The 20,033-nt window shown below is 47.0% G+C and overlaps 1 protein-coding gene across 1 annotated transcript in view; it reads left to right on the top strand.

The window, feature by feature from the left end:
* GLDN (gliomedin) overlaps positions 1–19,454 on the top strand; it is a 69,785-nt gene extending 50,331 nt beyond the window's left edge. Inside the window, exons 5-10 of the mRNA XM_050797938.1 lie at positions 7,426–7,572; positions 10,128–10,256; positions 12,860–12,943; positions 13,041–13,166; positions 14,258–14,408; positions 16,933–19,454. Coding sequence (XP_050653895.1) covers positions 7,426–7,572; positions 10,128–10,256; positions 12,860–12,943; positions 13,041–13,166; positions 14,258–14,408; positions 16,933–17,410 — 1,115 coding nt within the window. The 3' untranslated portion in view covers positions 17,411–19,454. The remainder of the gene's footprint in view (positions 1–7,425; positions 7,573–10,127; positions 10,257–12,859; positions 12,944–13,040; positions 13,167–14,257; positions 14,409–16,932) is intronic.
* Positions 19,455–20,033: the final 579 nt, after the last annotated feature.

A 20,033-nucleotide genomic window follows, 5' to 3' on the forward strand; every position in this document is an offset into this window, starting at 1 on the left:
CCCAAGATGGCCCTGCAGGTCCTCACGTGGGTATGCAACCTGCCAGGCCATTGCTGTGACTGTAGAGAAGGAAGGACTGTCATTTAAATTGAGAGTTAAAGGATCATTCATGGTTTGCCAGGCAGGGGTGGGGTAGGAGAGGTGTGGGAGTGCATTCCACAAAGAGGGAACAAGTGTTGTTTCGAAGAAAAGGAAAAAAGGCCTGGGTTCCACAGAGTTAGGGACCCAGTTAGGGTGGGGTGTGCCTTCTAGCAACAACCTTCGGAACCATAATACACAGCCAGCATTTACCCCCAGACACTCCACTAAGGTCTCCGTACACTCAACTCATCTAGTCCTCACAACAACCAAGGGCATGAATACTTTCATTAGCCATATTTTTTCCAGATGGAGATACTTTTGTCTTTCTCAAACAGGCCAAGCCCACCCTTGCCCCAGGACCTTAGCACGAGTACCGCCAGGGACCCAGAGTAGATTGGGGTGGGACTAGGGCATAGTGGCCTGTGCCCACTGCCCAGAATGCCCTCTCCCTGACTTCCCCTGTCTTCCCATGGTGCAGGTCTTAGCTCAGATGTCATCTCGTGTATATCATCATCCCTGGCCTCTGTGTCTAGCCCCTGTCTCACCTACTCTGTCACATCCCCTGCTCTTTTGAAATATTGACCTCTTCCTGAAATCACCCCATGGTGATTATTTGTTGCTGCACTGAGGGTCTGACTCCCCAAGTGGAATCAATCCAAATTATTGATCTTTCCCTGAAATCGACCCATGGTGATTATTTGCTATTGCACTAATGGTATGACCTCCCAAGTGGGATCAATTAAAATATTGATCCCTCCCTGAAATCATCCCCTGGTGATTATTCGCTGTTGTGCTAATGGTCTGACTCCCCAATCGGAATCAATCGAAATATCCCTCCCTGAAATCACCCCGTGGGGATTATTTGCTGTTGTGCTGATGGGCTGACTCCCCAAGCAGAATGTGAGGCCTGTCAGAGCTTGGCCATGTCTGTCTTGCTTAGTTCCTACCTTCAGTGCCTGGAACACACAGCCAGGGAGCTCAATAAATTCACTGTTGAATTATTGGATATAACTTGTGTAATGTCAAAAGCTAAAAAGTGAAGGAGGCAGGACTTGAATCCAGGTTTCTCTGACTTCTGGACCCCTGCTCTTAACCACAGTGACACTCAACTTCCGTGCTCAAGGGGCTTGGGACCTGTTGTGAGAGCAGGGTTACAGGAGGTGCCGAAGAGCAGGAGCAAACAGGAAGGAAGCCTGGGCCTTGAGCGCTGGTGCAGTTAATGATTGAGAATATAGGGCTTCAGACACCCTCCAACCTGAGCTTCAAGGCTGAGTCTTCCTGAGAGGGCTGGGAGCCTTCCAGCCCTTCAGAGACGCCTGCAGGACACTGTTGAGAACACACAGTTCAATGAGTATAACCTGCCAGTCAGAGACGGTTGATTTTGTCCCTCTTGTTCCCTGCCTTCAAGGCAGAGGGGAACAGTGGAAGGAGTTCTAGGAGCTCTTGCCTTTATCCCTTACTGGCCCTGAGGCCCTGGGCAAGTCACTCCAAGATGAGGCCTTGACCTCCTCATCTGTAGCCAGAAGAGGTTGGGTTATGACAACTCTAATATGGTTTCTGGTTTTAAATAGTCCACTATAGTGTTTGTCAGTGAAGGCAGGGACTATGTTTTATAGATTTTATTATTCATCGCATCTCTTAGCTAGGGCCCAGCTAAGACCCAATAAATAATTGATGAATGAAGAATGAATGAATGCATGAATGAGAAGACTAGAACATCATGTCTGTATATAAGGGCTTACAATCCAGTTGAAAGAGAAGATACATCGTGCAACAGCAGGTACTCGGTAACTACTAATTCCGGTTGGAAGACTGCTTTATACTTCACAGCAGGCAGTACTGCCAGAAGAAAAAGCCAAACTCCCCTGTGCAGAAGATGAGCAAATAGGACCCTGTGTAGAGGATGGATTGTGCAGTAGAACTAAGCACAAAGCACAAGAGAGAAAAGAGGGATCAGCACCTTGGAAATAAGTAGAGGAGCGGTGGGAAAGGCTGGGGAACGGGGCCCAGTCCCAAGACACGAATAAGAAGGAAGGCTTTCATTTCTGGTTTTTTTTTTTTTTTTTTAATGAGAATTTGATTTTTAGAGAAGATACTGCAGCAGCATTAACCGCAGGGAGAGAACAGAAAGGCCTAGGCTCACAGGTTATGAGGCCATCCCTGGGTACAAGTGGGGACCCTGGCTAGATTGGGGTAGGACTAGAGGGTAATGGCCTTCAAAGTAAGGTCGGGGGGTTCAGCTCCACATACGCAGGAGGCAACCAGGAGCCATTATAAGACTACCCTGATGAAGCCAGAGTTTAAGCTCTGTAGCCTAACGGTTGCTTCCAGGAGATTGACACATCAAAGCTTCTCAGGTTCTGACCTTAGAAAAGCTAAGAATGATGGTGGAATAGCTCAGAGCCAGAGCTGGAGCCAGATGATTTGTGTCCCGGCTCTTCCGCTTACAAGCGGTATGCCCCTGGGCAAGTTATCACTTTGTGCCACAATTTCCTTATTTGTAAAATGGGAACAATAATAATATTAACCTCATAGTGTTATTAGGAAGATTAAATGAGTTAATATATACAAAGTGCTTAGAAGAGGGCTTGTCACATTGTAAGTGCTATACTGGGGTTAGCTATTATTGTTGTTTTCAAAAGTGGGGAAGGAGAAACTTTATTTTAAACCAAAAGGAAATCTAAGTGGAAGTGTTCTGTATTCATTTGGAAACACCAACCTAGATCTGAAGAAAAAGGTCAGAACTGAAAGAAACCTAAATGTTGTCAACTGTGCAACCAGCATCTTCTATGAAGTCTGACGTTCCATTGCCTCAAAAGCAGTTTCTTTCCTTCCAGCTGCCTCTCATTTTCTCACTTAAGAGTTAATGCTGCAGTATCTTCTCTAAAAGTCAAATTCTTATAAAAACAGAAATGAAAGCCCTCCTCCATATTCGTGTCTCGGGACTGGGTTTTGTGTGACACCCTCTCGCCCCTTTCCCCCGCCTTAGCAACAGATGATACTGCTGAAAATAAAACATCCTCCCTCACCCCATGTTGTGAAGATGAGAGCTGACCTCAGTCTCGAGATACCACACAACTCCAAACCCGAATGCTGATGAAACTGTTTTGAGTGGGCGACACCAGAGAAAAACAGTAGAGAGCCACTCCTCGCACAAGTTAGGCAGGCAGAGTCTGGCCTTTCTTCTCTGGCAGAATGTGCCGACTCAAAGCCAGCCAGGGGTCCACATCACATAGTGTCATAGTGTCACTTTGCACAGCTGGCATCCCTGACCTTCCCTGGGACAGGGCAGGGAAGAAAATGCCACACACAGGTTCCTGATGGTGAATCGTGATTAGGTGGTATTTAATTTCTGACATACCACGGCGAAAGCACAGCCAGGGCAATTTTACCAACAAAGACGAGGGGATGCTTTGTCAGAGCTATGGTGGACAAGAGGGCAAAGGCAGACTCTATGCAGACAAAATGTCCCCCAACCCTTTCTTAATGAAAGCTATAAAATGATCATGCATTTCCCAACTAGAGTCAAAATGCAGCCTCAAGCAAAGGCCTTGAATAGCTTTAAATACCTGCCCCTGTGGGGGGCACATTACAACAGCTGCCCTCTATTTCACATATGGCCTTTCTAAGAAAGAAAAGACAAGACATAAGAGGAAGAAAGAAAAGAAAGGAAGGGGAAATAAGATGATGATGCAGAAGGCTGTTTGTGACTAGAATAAATGCCTGAAGAATATATCCCTGCAGTAACCAGCAGATACCATTTCCCTGAGCACTGCTAAATCTGGGTCACGTGAAACCTTTCGAAGGTGTCAGTTACACTTGGTGCATTGTGCGGGCTGGACTCTATGGCAATGCCCTGTCTTTTGTCTCCTTCAGATGATGTGCCAAATTGCCTATTTAAAACACTGACAAAAGAATGTCTTCTCACACAGAGGGCCTGGCAGAAGGGCTCTTCTCAAGTGAGTGAACCACTTTCCACCCAGATGTCCCGATGACTGAGGGCTGGGAGGAGCCAGTGCAATGGGTTTTTGGTGCTATCGTGAGGGAGGTATTACGAGCCATGACCCCTCAAAGAGGCATGATTTGACCCCTATATCACTGAATCCATGGCAGAGCCACCGCTGACAATGGAGGGATCCCCTGCTCCTCTTCACATCCTCTTCTACTGTGCTCCCCCAGCTCCACTGGACAGGCAGCCGCCGTCCAAGCTTACCACTGGTAGTGGTGAGGACCCTGGGACTTCTGACTCCCAGCTGTAGCTGAATTTCATGGTTTTCACTAAGATTTTTTTTTTTATTGGTTGGTTGAAATCTAGCAATTTTTTTTTATTCACTACAGTTTTCTTCTAACAGTGATCAACACTTTGAGGCTTTGTCATGCACTGCTGTCGTCCTTAGAATAGTCTGCGGACACTTCCCTGAATATGGAATATGAGCATGAATATGGAAGAGCAGAAACCATTTTGAATATTTATTACTGCTCTGGGGTAAATGAAAGGTGCTAAGAGCTCTAGGTTTATTTTTAGGGTAGGGGTCCCCAACCCCTGGACCCATATCAGTCCATGACCTGTTAGGAACTGGGCCGTACAGCAGGAGGTGAGCGGCGGATGATTGAGCGAAGCTTCACCTGTATTTACAGCCACTCTCCAGTGCTCACATTACTGCCTGAGCTCCCTTCAGATCAGCAGCAGCATTAGATTCTCATAGGAGTACAAACCCTATTGAGAATCTAATGCCTGGTGATCTGTCACTGTCTCCCATCACCCTGAGATGGGACTGTCTAGTTGCATGAAAACAAGCTCAGGGCTCCCAGTAATTCTACATTATAGTGAGTTGTATAATTATTTTGTTATATATTACAATGTAATAATAGAAATAAAATTCATAATAAACGTAATACATTTGAATCATCCCAAAACTATCCCTCCCCACACCCCGGTCTATGGAAAAATTGTCTTCCACAAAACTAGAATCTGGTGCCAAAAAGGTTGGGAATCGCTGTTTTAGGGAATAATTAATCAGGGGGGGGGGGGGGGGGGGGGGGGGGGGGGGGGGGGGGGGGGGGGGGGGGGGGGGGGGGGGGGGGTGGTGGCAATGCAGGGCATTTGGATATGAACTGTGGGGTATTGTGAGATGCTCACTTCCCCATCACTGAAATCTCTGCCACTTGGGCAATACCTCTGTTAAGCAATATCTCCAAGGGGCGGTTGTTAAAATGAGCACATATTCTCTGAGATAGGGTATCATGGTAATTGATCCATATCTGGCAATAACTTAGTACAATATTACATAATAACTTCCCCTCTCAAGGACCCTGTATAACTGTATACTCAAGAGTTCTAGTAGCCTTTTTATAGATTCCTTGAGATTTTCTACGTAAACAATCATGACATCTGCAAATAGTCTTCATCCTTTTCAATATGTACGCCTTTGAGTTATTTTTCCTTGCATTATTGCACTGGCTAGGACCTCCAGTCAGATGTTAAATTAAAGTGATGAGATTAGATAGCATCACCTTCTTTCTGATATTAGGGAGAAAACATTCAGTCTTTCACCATTAAGGATGATGTTAGCTGTAGGTTTTTTTGTAAATGCCCTTTTCCAGACTGAGGAAGTTCTCTTCTATTCCCAGTTTGTTGACAAATCAAGAATGGGTGTTGAATTGTATCAAATGCCTTTTCTATATCCTTGAGATGATCATATACTTTTTCTTGCTTAAATTGCTAATACGCTGAGTTAAATGAACTGAATGATTCAAATTTTGGACTCTCAGCAGGCACAGAGTTAGGCAGTTAAATCACTGGCAGATAGGTTTGATCCTTTAGAAACTTGTGTTGAAACTTTGTAATGATGGGGTCCACCACAGCCTTTAACCTGGGGCTAATTTAGCCCCACTACTAAAACTAGACTTTTTCAAGGACTCTACCCAGTATTTCAGTATTTGATGAGATTTCTCCATGTTGGCCGTGGGAATGAGAAATTTTTGCTGTGTGAGCCCTGAAAATTTTATAGCGAACAGTGTGTGAGTTCCTTTCCCAGCCCTCTGGAATTCCCTCATGTGTGGAAGTCATCCCTCAGTCACAGGTTCAAGAGAGCCCTCTGCAGATCCACAGGGCTCTCTCACACAGCTGTCGTCTTTCTGCTCTTCTATCTTGCAAATTCTAGCCATCTCCATCTCCCCAAACTCTGGTTTTTGGCCCTTCAACTTAGTGAGATTGACAGGCTATTTGAGATCCTCCTCCCTGTGCCACTAGGAACTACCTCCCAGCAGTGAACTGGGACAATCCAAGGGTGCTTTCACTGCTCAGGGTTCAAGGCTGACACAAGCTGTTACTTAGACCTTGACTGGTTTCTAGCAATGTAGGGAGGACAGCAATTCCGGTAGTCATAGCTCCCTGTGAACAGAGGCAGAAATTTCACCCACTACCTTTTGTTCACCATCCCTATTAATGGTTGTCCTAAAGCAACTTTACCTGTTTTCCTATTGTGATTGAAAGTATTTTGCATTGGAATGTCACAGAAAAGGGCACTGGAGATGGAATCAGAGGTGCTTTGCTGCTCTGACTTGGCAGCATCTGTTATAACCACTGTAGGCCTTAGTTTCAACATCTATAAAATGAGAGTAAGGATGACTGCCAAGCCTACCACTCCAATATGTTGTTAGGAATAAACTAAATAATGTGTTTAACACTTACTATTATGGCAGCAGACACATGCCTCTGAGCATCATGGTTGCAGACTTCTCATTAGGCCTTCCTTACCTTCTTTCCACTGTTGCTGTCATCGCCCCCTCTTGCGGTTCACTCCTCTCTCCAACCTGTTGGCTCAGCCAAATTTCTCTAAAAATAATCCAGCAGGAGTAAGTGGCTCACACCTGTAATCCCAGCACTTTGGGAGGCCGAGGCAGGCGGATCACCTGAGGTCAGTTCAAGACCAGTCTGGTCAGCATGGCGAAACCCTGTCTCTATTTAAAATACAAAAATCAGATGGGTGTGGTGGCTCACGCCTATAATCCCAGCTACTTGGGAGGCTGAGGCAGGAGAATTGCTTGAACCCAGGAGGCAGAGGTTGCATTGAGCCGAGATCGTGCTATTGCACACCAGCCTGGGTGACAGAGCCAGACTCCGTCTCAAAAAATAAATAAATAAATAATCCAGCAAAGCCACCTGGAAATGCTGTTCTTTAATGAACGTATGGTCACACTACTGCCCTAAAACAGTTATGAAAAGCTGTGTGTTTGGTGTATAAAACTGCTTCCCTGGAAAGCACAAAGTACAATAATATAAAGTGGTATGCCAGAACTTTTTGCACCATAGGCTAACATGTCATTTGCTTTTTTGGTCAGGGATACCTGGAGCTGCAGGAAATCCAGGGGAAAGGGGAGAAAAGGGAGACCATGGTGAACTGGGCCTGCAGGGAAATGAGGGCCCACCAGGGCAGAAGGGAGAAAAGGGTGACAAAGGAGATGTGTCCAACGATGTGCTCCTGGCAGGTAAGAGGGGTGCGCTCTGGCTCTCTTTGAGGGCTTGTGTGCCCAGAGAACTTCCTGGCTTCGAACACCAGGGCTGCTCCTGTGTCTTTTCTCCTTTATGGCCTTATGTGGCCATCTGTTTTGCAGCATGTTTTGGAGTTCTATGCTTTCAAAGAGGAGAAACCTGAGCATGTTACTCCATGTGGCAAGACCAGATCTGGGTTCTAAGCATACATGGTTCAGGTAATTGGGTCTAAAAACCACAGTTGACTTGAATGGAATAAAGGAAGTTTTCTTTTCCAAGATATATTGAAATCCAGCACAATCCAGAATAAGACAAGTAAGCAGGCAACTTACGACACCTCAGAGGACAACTGACAGGAAGCACAAGCATTTGCTTCACTGATGAGGTCGAGCCATCCTCAGGCCCTGATCCTAATGGCCTTTTTACATATAATTAGGGCAAAATATTGTTGTGCCAAGCCCTGATCAACCTCAGTAGGGATGGCAACAGATTCAAGAAACTAAAGAAGAAATCCAGGGCCAGCAAATGTGACACGGAGCTTTACTGGAGGCTTCGTACAGAGGAGAGAGTCCAGTGGTGGCGGACTGGACAGGAGAACCAACTTAGCACAAAAACAACCCAGGGGCAGTGGGCTGGATGAGCCAACCGCCTTACCTGCAGCCCAGGGGCAGTGGACTGAGCAGGAAAACTGCAGCCACTTGCAAACAGCATGCAATTTACCTGGCATTTTCACTTAACACCTGTACTAGTCTGTTCTCACATTACTATAAATTACCTGAGACTGAGTAATCTATATATTTTTAAAAAGGTTTATTGGCTCATAGTTCTGCAGGCTATACAAGAGGCATGATGCTGGCATCTGCACGGCTTCTGGAGAGGCCTCAGGAAACTTGTAATCATGGCAGAAGGTGAAGGGAGAGCCGGCACATCACATGGCGAGAGCAGGAGTGAGAGAGAGAGTGAGAGTGGGGTGTGAAGTGCCACACACTTTTAAATGACCACATCTCGCAATAACTCACTTATTACCAAGGAGATGACCCAAGCCATTCATGAGGGATCTGCCTCCACGATCCAAACACCTCCCACAGACCCCACCTCCAACACTGGGGATTACAATTCAACATGAGATTTGCGTGGGATATCCACACCACATCAACACCCTCCCCTTAACCACCTCCACCTGGCAACCTTCACTTAACCCAAAACTCAGGGCCTCAATTGCCTGCACGGCCCCTCTTCCATGAGATGGGCCGGGGGTTCAGATGTTCCTCAAAACAAGGAACAAAGCTCTGGGTTGGCAACTCCCAGATTCCCTAGCTCTGAGCACACATTCAGATGCATCTGCCATCCAGGGTCATTCTAAGGATACACTTCAGTTATTGCCATCAGGGGCGTTTCCCCTACAAATACAGTGGCTGCTTTTCCAGCCCAGGGTAAAGGCAGATAGTTGGTGTTTGTGGGAGAAGAGGGTAAGGGGCAGAAAGTCACAAAGCAATAGCACAGGGGAAAGAGCAGGTAACAGCTGACTCTCATGGAGGAGCAGGAGGCAGAAGAATTTTTAAAGCACAGTACCTTGGAGATCATCTATATGATAAAAATATAACATGTAAATATAACTATGTAGTCAATACAGATTTATCAAATACTAGAGAACACCATTTCTGAATCAGAGACTTTGCTAGTAGCTGGAAATGAGGAAGACATAATGTCTGTCCTCAGGAAGCAAGGATGATGCTAAATGTTCAGAATAATGACCGTGAATCATTATTTGCCCATCCAACCATCTATCCATCCATTCAGACTTGATTGAGTGCCTATTGTGTACCAGGCACTGTGCTTAGACCAAAGTATCAAGGAAAAGATCGAACTTGGTTAATACATCTTGTCTCATGAACAGCAGATGTTGCTATGCAAAACATGTATAATTTCAGAGGTGTTTTCGACAGGGTAATAAACATAAATGTATTTGAAAAAATATAAAATTCTGTTACACTTCTGTTACATAGAAAATCTACACATCCGGAGTACCGTGTTCCTCCATGCTGCTGACCACATGAGGGGTGATGACAAACCCTTCAGAAAAGCACCATCCCTTATGAACCCCAATTGAAAAGACCAGGTCAGAGCAGAGGGTGTCCCCTGGAGGAGACTGGAGAGGGCGTAGGAGGTTGGGCCTCATCTGCTCTGCTTGCAGATCTCTGCCCCTTCCTGGTGGACAGAGACCTGCCTCCAGCTTCTGTGGCCGCACTTGTCCACTTGTAGAGAAACTGAAAAGCCTTATTTGGTCTGGCTGCGAGGAGGCAGCTAAAGAGACCTTAGCTGACCACTCTCTTCCCTTTTTCCCACCCTCTCTCCCTTCTTCCTTTCCTCCCTCCCTCCCTCCTTCCTTTCCTCCCTCCCTCCCTCCTTTCCTCCCTCCCTCCCTCCTTTCCTCCCTCCCCTTTCCTTCCCTCTCTCTTTTCTCTCTTCTTCTCTCCCCTTCTCTGTCCCTCTCTCCCCTTCCTCCTTCTCCCTCCTCCCTCCTTCTCTCCCTTTCTCTCTCTCTCTCCAGGTGCCAAAGGTGACCAAGGCCCACCCGGTCCACCTGGGCCCCCAGGCCCTCCAGGTCCTCCAGGACCCCCTGGAAGCAGAAGAGCCAAAGGCCCTCGGCAGCCAAACATGTTCAACGGCCAGTGCCCAGGTCACCAGCTCTCCCCCATGGGGCCCGCCTCCTCTGTCAATTATTCCAAACTCTTGGTCTGGACCCCAGGCTCTGTGACCAGATTTGTTTTAATAGAGGGAGGAGGGTTTTGTCCAAAATGAGAGTTCCCTTCTTGCAACCTTCTCACAGGAGGTCTTCGTAGTCTGCCCCGGGGCTGAAGACCAGGGACAGTATTAAAATTAGGCCTCCCACTCCCCTTCCCTCCTCCTGCTTCCTTCATTTGCCAGCAGCCCAGTCCTCCTCCTTGCCCTGTCCACCATCCCTTTCCCCTGAAACAGTCTGGAAAGCTAAGCTGCTGTTTTTGCACTCTTGGGAAGTGAGAAGCTTGACTGATGCTCAGGAAATGAAGGGGAAGTTTGGATTGGTTAAGTCCTCACGAATAGTAACAACAGTGCTTCATTAAGCCAGGCACAGGGCTATGTGCTTATTTAATTCTCACAATAATCCTATGATATTGGAATCATTATTGTGTGCAACTTACAGATAACAAAACCGATACCCCAAAGAGCTAAGGAACTCGCTCCAGGAGTAAATAGCGGAGCTAGGATTCAAACTCAGTTCTGCCTAAATGTAAAGTCCCAGCTCTCAGGGCATCTTCCATTTAAATAGAAATTCACACTTTGAGACCTGACCCAAGGTCAAGCCAACCAAGAGCAAGGAATACTTGACCTCTGGTGGACTTGTTCTTTAGCCAGTTTGTGGCACAGTGGCCACAGGGTTGAAAGCTAACTGGAAATTGAGGATTATATTAATGGAAAATACTTCTAGGGTGATGCTAGGACTTCTCCCCCAAAAGGGGTGACCTAGGATCTGTCACCTAACTGAAACTATGACGAGGGCCACTTGCGGCCATCTCCTCAATGGCACTCATAAGGAGGATCCTCACTGGAATTTCTCAGCCTTGCTGTGGCCATTGCTGTCATTTTCCTAAACAGTCTTGAGTTCTGTTTGGTGCACTGTTCTTTCTGAAAGACATTTGGGGGCACACAGTCAGCTGTCAGAGTGGGCGAATCTGTGCTTTTGAAGATGGCACCATCGCCCTCCCCAGTTCAGTAGAGCCTGATTGTAATTCTGCAACATGAGACCACGGCAGAGCTGCTCCTCTGCTGGGCTACTGTGCAGTGCCTCCCCAGCCATTAGCATCAGCCCTTTGCTCTGCTTCCCTTGAAGAATGAACTGAGCGGGACCTCCCCTGAGAGAAGGGGGCTCTGACCCGAGCTTTTGCAGAATTCTAATTTGCCACAGGCTCTGCCAGCCAGTGACAGCTCTTGTCTGGAGAAGCAGTCTCTGGGCTTAGCCTAATCTATCAGGCGGCTGGATCGGCAGGGGCTGGATGCAGAGTAAGGAAAATGGCTTTAAATGAAAGGCATTATCTTCCACTCTGCCTCCTAGAAATGAGTCTTTGGTTGCCAGGCATTTGCGTCTGAACTTGGCCCTCTCTCCTGCTTCAACTCCATGTCTTTAATACCCTATAGTTCCCTAAGTGGAAACCCCAGTTGAAACCCTGGGGGCAGCAGGATTGCCCGTGGGAAGTTGTAACAGATCCCTGAGCCCGCTCTCATCAGGTGACAGAAGGACTTCAGGGAAACACAGGCTTTTCCAGCTGGAAGGAAGCTTAGAGATCACGGAGGGTTGGGAGCCCCTTCAGATGACCCTTTCCATCAAGCAACCACAGGGTGATTTGAAACCCTCAGGATTTGAGTGGGCCTGCGGTTCAGTCCATGTCCTGTCCTCTTCACCCTGGCCACATGCATCCTCCTCCCTCTTCTCTCTCAGCCTTACTTCTGCTGCCCTAAGGCACCTCTTCACCAAAGGTCTAAATTCAGCCCATTCATTAAGGGGGACACTGATAAGCCAAGGAGGATGAATCATAGCTCAGCTGTAGCCTCAAGCCAACTTGAACCAGGCCGCTGTCAAGGACCTGTGTTTCTCTAGGCCCTTACACAGAGACAGTGGGGGAAACGGTCATGAGGGGACTCCCATGTAGGCCCTTACACAGAGACAGCGGGGAAATGGTCATGAGGGGACTCCTGTGTCTCTGGGCTGGATGGAATCTAGATTACTTCTTCCTCTAAATCTGTGTTTCCCCTCCTGATGCCTCTCCCAGGAAGATGCTGCATAAAGCGGACCACCCCATTCTCTGGGGTTGCTCTTTCACAGCTTCCACCAGCTTCCCTGAAAGTGAAAATCCTTCCAGAACAATGCATTCATGATAGTGATACCACCTGCCAGATGGGCCAGGAGGGTGTCAGCAAGCCTCTCATTTCCCCCAAACTGCTAAGGCCTTGAACTGGCTGGCTCAGTTCACTTTGTTGCTTTTACTGACATCCTTTTGGGATTGTATTATCTTACCAACTGTACTCCTGAAAAGCTTCTTGGGAACTCAACAAGCAGGGTGAAGAATTTGGAAGGCTATGATTTGGAGTTGCTTAAAAGCAAGCAACCAAGGAATCTGGTGACCTATTGCAAGGGATGCTTATGAGACTAGAGTCTGAAATGAGGTGGGGAAGAGCAGCAGCTATAAAGTCCAACAAATCTCACTGTGCCAGCTGTGTTTGCTCTGATGATTGTCATCATTTTAGGTGAGACCTGTGCCATACCAAATGATGATACCTTGGCTGGAAAAGCTGATGAGAAAGCCAGTGAACACCATTCCCCACAAGCAGGTATGGAAACAAAGCATCCTGTCTTGAGATTCAGAAATTGAATGCCTTCAAGTCATAATTGGCAGGTAAGTGACTTTCTTTTCTCTTCTTTTGGCAGAATCCATGATCACTTCCATTGGAAACCCAGTGCAAGTGCTGAAAGTGACAGAGACATTTGGGACTTGGATAAGAGAGTCTGCTAACAAGAGTGATGACCGGATTTGGGTGACAGAGCATTTTTCAGGTACTTACACTCGGCCGATGACCCATATCTATGTGGTAACTGTATTTTTTCGTCTATTGCCTACCTTTGGGCGTATTCCATTTGTGTGTGTCTGAAATCCTCAGTAGCTGGTGTGATAAATGTCTCTTTATTTTAGAAAGACCAATGAGTGGGCAGAAAACTTTCTTCCTTTGAACGTGCTGGTGGCAAGCTTTGAAGTTCAGGTCACAGGAGCATGACGAGGGTAACCCAGAGATCGCCTGTTTTAGGACAAGTATCCAGAAGGAAACAAATAGCATTATGACTGCAGGCCTCATAAACCTCCAAACCATAATGGGAAAAAAATACCAAAGACAAAATCCTTGTGGACCACCCATCTTTCTCTAAGGTTGCCCCCTCTCCCAGAAGACTACTTTTGGACATCTTTCCCAGCCACCTGTGGGACAGAGAGCCCAGGGAGAAGGTGAAGGTCCACCTTGCAGTTACACTGTATCTGAGCAGGACCCTAGTTGTACTGTCCCAAAGAGAGGTGGTCAGGAACTGCTGGTGGTAGTAACAGTGGCCTCATTAAAGAAGGGGTCTGACCATACTCACTGGTTGGAGAAATAGCTGAGAAGAAATCACTTCTTTGTTTTATCAAGGCCAGTTATTAAACGGGGAAGCTGGTAGTAACTGCCCAGATTACCAGGATTTGGGGACTCAAAAAGAAAGTAATGTTGTGCATTAGTAGTGGCTGCTGCACAGTGCAGGAAGAGGTGGGAGGAGGCAAGAGGTGACTGTCCAAGCGCCAAGCATCTGCTATTCCTGGTAAAGGCCTACACCACTCTCATAGAAAGTGATAAACAGTATAGAGTGGGGTGGGAGAGGGTGATACATAGTTCTCCCGGGAGTCAGGCCAATTCGATGCCTACCACATTTGAAAGACATTTCAGAAATCCATATGGAGAGCTGGACTTTGAGATGGGGAGTCTTGGACTCTTCACACTGGAGAAGGGACCTTAGGGAACACTTCACTCTCAACTTCCCTCCTTTGAAATTCCTCCCAAGGACTCCCTCCCAAGCTGTGATTGCTGGAGGTAGGTAACGGCCTCTCCCTGGCTTCCCTCCTACAGGCATCATGGTGAAGGAATTCAAGGACCAGCCCTCACTTCTGAATGGCAGTTACACGTTCATCCACCTTCCGTATTATTTCCATGGCTGTGGGCACGTGGTTTACAACAACTCTCTCTACTACCACAAAGGGGGTTCCAACACCATAGTGAGGTGAGTCGCACCACGGCACCTTCTCATGCCTCTCAGGCCACACCTGCCCATGGTGCTTTTGTGAGCAATTGGGGGTAGGGACTGTGTTTTCATCATCTTTGTGTCCCTAGGGCTGACACACAGAGGTCAGTCAGGGTTTGTCGACTGAATGAATCACAGGATATGTTAGTGAGCCCCATGACCCAGCCCCTGCCTGGGGTCTGCATTTGTTGCTGGTCTGGACAGCCCGAGGAAGGTCAGAGCCAGGGAGAAGTGGACCTGGAGTAGTAATGGCTGCAGCTTCCCCTTCCTCTGAGAGAGAAGCAGCCTGAACTCGGAGCTCCCCCTGGTGGAATGTGCTGCTGCTCCCTGATGAAGTTTTGTTTTGGAAAATTTTGGGTGTGGGGAATTTCATGTCACAGCTGAGATCATTGAAGACTGGGGAACGAACCCCAAGTCAGGCATCTCTGCCTTCAGATCCATCTGTCATCCTGATGGAGTCCTCCCAGGCTGCCCTCTGCTCTCCCACGGGGAAGCGAGGAGGGTCACCTGGGTAGACATTGCCCAAGGCAGCTGCTGAGCCTTCCCCACAAGAGTTGCTGAAGTTCTGTCTTTAGGGTTCAAGAAGAGGAAATCAAGCTCTGGCCTTTGGAGGCAGAAGATGGTCGTCTTGGGCAAATCAAGAGAGCAACGAACCGAAAGCCAGGACACTTGGTTTCTGGCTCCAACTCTTCTGCCTCCTCTATGGCCTTGGACCAAGAGACAGCACTTCCTGTGTCTCCCTGTCCTCAACTAAAAATAAAAAGATGGACTACAGCCTCTGAGTCCTTCTAGCTCTTCCCCATCTGAAACAGTAAACCCAGTATTAGGAATGCCACAGTCCTACTCATTCAAAACAAGAGACAGTGACCTCGAGGTAGGACTGGGTCCCTTCTCTCTCCCTCATCCTTCCCCTACCCTTAGTGAGGTCCAGCTTTAACAACCTTTGGTGTTTGAATGCTCAGGTTACAATGGGGTGAGTTTCCTAGTATAATCTGCAATTTGATCAGACATATCGGACACTGGCGTCAGCCGTGGCAGGAAGCATCCTTTCCTTTGCCTCTCACTTCCCTGTACATGACACCCCCATCATCATCTCTACACCTCCCTGGCCGCCTCATTTGGGCAGTCTTGTGCTGGTAGAAAAAGGCAACTGACCTACCGCCTGCGCAGCACTCCTCGCTCTCAAGACACACTCCTTCATCCGATGCTGCTCACTGAATCTTGTCCCCTGCTGCCATGTTCTATAGGGCTATTGCCACACGGAGGTGGGGTCGGGGGGAGTTCTGAGGTGGATAACCTCCACAGTGAGAACTGGCCTCTTCAAGGAGGTGTATCTTCTAAGGAAGCTAAGTTTGGATGCAGTGGTTAGGAGACTGTACTGCTCTATGCCAGGCCACTGACTGGGACCTCACAGAGAGGCAGAGCTGAATTCGACCCTGTAATTGCTGGGAGAGATGGGTCTCACCAAGGAATGCAGCTGTGAGGTGGCAGGACTAGACACAGCCAAATGGCAGCACTAAACCCCAGGTATTCAGAGGAAGAACTCCCGTGAACTGAGATGTGCAGGGACCTTCCCAAGCCTCACTCTTCTCTAGTTTCTTCATGGTTTCTTAATAGAATTCAAGTCTGTTAGCTCAAACGCATATCCACAGATTCACACATTTCATGTTTCTTCTGCTGCTCAATGGCACCCTCTGGTGTTTTCTTTTAGCCCTAATGTTCCTGAATTTTCATTCCTGGAGTACCCTTTGAATTATAGTTCACTTTTATGCTACAGCCTAGAGTTGGAATCTGTCAAATCAGCCTCCAGGAGCTAAGGGGCATGACATTCCATGCTATAGTTTAATGCATCCAGCCACTTACTTGACAAGAAAATGGTTTTCACAGTCATGACTTTGCAACAGCCTTTCTCACCTGGTGACTTTCTTTTCAACTTTGCAAACTGTGAAACTCTTTTTTTTTAATTTCAGCAGGGAGTAAAGGAATAACCACCACACTTAGAGTTAGAAACCCTAAGTTCAACCTCTGGCTCTGCCTCTTACTTGTAGTCTCGGGCCAGTCGCTTCTCATTTTTTGCTTATAAAATGAAAAGATTGGACTAGATCCTCTTTTATAGCCCCCTTGCAGCTCTAAGATTCTTCGAGGGGGCATTTCAGGAGGTCAACAAACATCTGGGCATTAGTGAAGTGGAGGTCACATGGCTAGTAAGTGGTCACTCAGATGCAAATTCATTCTGACTATAGGGAGTATTCTCTTTAACACCACACCACTGTCTCCCTGTTGCCTCTGCTAGCACAGCCAGTCATCGTCTCTTACATCCTCACTGCTCACAGCATTGCCCAAGGACCAGCAGAGCAGGCATTACCCGGGAGCTTGTAAGAAATGCAAAATCCCAGCCCTCACCCCTGACCCACTAACTCAGTTTAATAGAGGAGCCTAATAAACCACCTTTGTCCACAGAAACAGTGATTCATGTGTACTTTTCTTTGTTTGCATATTTCAGATTTGAATTTGGCAAGGAAACATCCCAAACTCTGAAGCTTGAAAATGCCTTGTATTTTGATCGAAAATACCTTTTTGCAAATTCCAAGACTTACTTCAATCTAGCTGTAGATGAAAAGGGCCTTTGGATTATCTATGCGTCAAGTGTGGACGGCTCAAACATTCTTGTAGCACAACTGGATGAGAGGACATTCTCAGTGGTGCAGCACATCAATACCACGTACCCCAAATCCAAGGCCGGCAACGCCTTCATTGCCCGAGGAATCCTCTATGTCACAGACACCAAAGATCTGAGGGTCACATTTGCCTTTGACTTGTTAGGAGGGAAACAGATCAATGCAAACTTTGATTTAAGAACTTCCCAGTCTGTTCTTGCCATGTTAGCATACAACATGAGAGATCAGCATTTATATTCGTGGGAAGACGGCCATTTAATGCTTTATCCTGTGCAGTTTTTGTCAACTACCTTAAATGAGTGATGTGCTGCATTCTGCTCCCTTCAGCAAATTTCAGGTGTTTTCTGGGACCAGTTCTCTGCCAACAGGAAACTTGTTTTTTTTTAACGGCAGCCAGATATTTAGAACATAACCTCATGACATAAGTGTTTAAATGGTCAGTGAGCCCCCCTTAGTGAAATAGCAACAGATTGGAAGTTGAAATGGCTGAAATGTGGTGATCTCGCCACAACTGGCTCTGCAAGTTACCTCCTTCTCCTTGGGCCTTAGTTTCCCCATTGGTAATCTGAACCATCTGGCTAAGATGATTGGGAAGATTTTCTCTACCTGTAGGAAATTTGGTGATTCTTGGCGGCTTCTCTTCTCACAACTTTTATGTATCTGCTTCTGTTGTTTAGCTGTTTTAGCCACATGCTGACCAAATTTCCCTTTGAGTTGAGAAGTCCAGTGGCTTGAGTAGTGAATCCCTCAGTGCTGACTTAGATCTGGTTCTTTGAAAAGGTGCATTAACTCTTTAAGACATCTAAAGTATCACATTATCCATAATTTATTGCTTTTCTTTGCATCTGCACCTGCCACCACAGAATAACCATTACCCTCAGCTGCTGACTGGGCAGCTCTGAGATTAGCAAAAGCCAGGGACAGCTACATGTTCAGGGTTTTTTTTTTTCTCAATAAGCTATTTTTTTTTTCTTTTCTTGTTTTAAATAGTCTTGCTATGTTTCCCAGGCTAGTCTTGAACTCCCGGGGCTGAAGTGATCCTCCTGCCTTGGCCTCCCAAAATGCTGGCATTACAGGCATGTGTGCCTGGCCCAGGTTTCTTTTTTTTTTTTTTTTTTTTTTTTTGAGACAGAGTCTTGCTCTGTCACCCAGGCTGGAGTGCAGTGGCATGATCTTGGCTCACTGCAAGCTCTGCCTCCCGGGTTCACGCCATTCTCCTGCCTCAGCCTCCCGAGTAGCTGGGACTACAGGCGCCCACCACCATGCCCGGCTAATTTTTTGTATTTTTAGTAGAGATGGGGTTTCACTGTGTTCGCCAGGATGGTCTCGATCTCCTGACCTCGTGATCCACCCGCCTCGGCCTCCCAAAGTGCTGGGATTATAGGTGTGAGCCACCACGCCGGCCCCAGGTTTCTTAATAACAGAGAATCACAATCTTCCAGATTCCCCCCAACTTCTTATCATGTTGATTTGTAGCTGTGGATCATGAACAGTGAATCCTCAGATCACGCTGACTTCTTATGCTTCTTCTGTGGATCCACTATCAAAGTACTAAATGCTGTGTAAGTAGACATTAATCTGGCTGGAACCATGGGAAGCACTTTCCAGTGTTCAGAGGAGAGGCGCCATTTGTGGTTATTACGTAGAACTGGGCCAGAGCCAGTCCATTGCCTGTTTTTTAAATAAGGTTTTACTGAGCACAGCCACGCTCATTTATTTATGCAGCACGGCCTGTGACTGCTTCTGCTCTGCACCAGCAGAATCGAGTCATTGCAACAAACAGCGTATGGCCTCACAGTGCCTAAAATATTGACTAGCTGCCCCTTTATGGAAAAAGGTTGCTGACTCCTGATAAAGAATATAAAGTGAGCCTGATTCTTGAAAAAATCAGAACCAGAGCCTGTTTTGTTTTATTCTAAACTAACAAGCCACATAGGAGGGACTTGCATTTTGAGTAGAGGGGAAGGGTGATAACGGCGTAAAATGAAGTGGCCCTCCACAAAGGCTGGTTAGGGGACTGTTCTTTAACATAGTTTTAAAGGATGTGATCTGGTCCCCTTGGATGCCAGGAGAGAATCCGGTTGAACTTGCTCCTAAATGCTCTTAAATATGCATATTTTCTGCCAACTCACTTCTTTAAACATCTTTCAGCCCAGCGCTGCGGCCCCCGGAAGGGCCACTGCGAATAGAGAGGAAGCTGGAAAAGTTCCTGGGGCTCTGCAGCCAGGAAGGGGAACCAGGACAAATCTTATGTAAAGATTTCCCAGCAACTTGCCCCAATTTGTGTGTGTTCTGAAACTTTTTCTCTGGGACCAAATTCATTCTCAGTGGCCCTGAGTTCAATACATTATTATTATTATTATTATTATTATTATTATTTTTTTTTTTTTTTTTTTTTTTTTTTTTTTTTTTGAGACGGAGTCTCGCTCTGTCACCCAGGCTGGAGTGCTGTGGCCGGATCTCTGCTCACTGCAAGCTCCGCCTCCCGGGTTCACGCCATTCTCCTGCCTCAGCCTCCCGAGTAGCTGGGACTACAGGCGCTGCCAAAACTGCCACCTCGCCCGGCTAGTTTTTTTTTGTATGTTTAGTAGAGACGGGGTTTCACCGTGTTAGCCAGGATGGTCTCGATCTCCTGACCTCGTGATCCGCCCGTCTCGGCCTCCCAAAGTGCTGGGATTACAGGCTTGAGCCACCGCGCCCGGGCCTCAATACATTATTAACAGCAGCATTTTAAAACTTAGGGGATGAGCTAGGCATGGTGGCACATAACTGTAATCCCAGCTACTCGGGAGACAGGGATTGGGGAGGATCACTTGAGGCCAGGAGCTCAGGACCAGCCTAGAAAGACCCCATCTCTAAAAAATAAAATATAAGTAAATAAAACTTAGGGGATGTACAGATTTAAATATTCAAATCTCCCAGCTCC

This window comes from Macaca thibetana, chromosome 7, assembly GCF_024542745.1.
Source record: "Macaca thibetana thibetana isolate TM-01 chromosome 7, ASM2454274v1, whole genome shotgun sequence".
In the NCBI taxonomy this organism is placed as follows: domain Eukaryota; kingdom Metazoa; phylum Chordata; class Mammalia; order Primates; family Cercopithecidae; genus Macaca; species Macaca thibetana.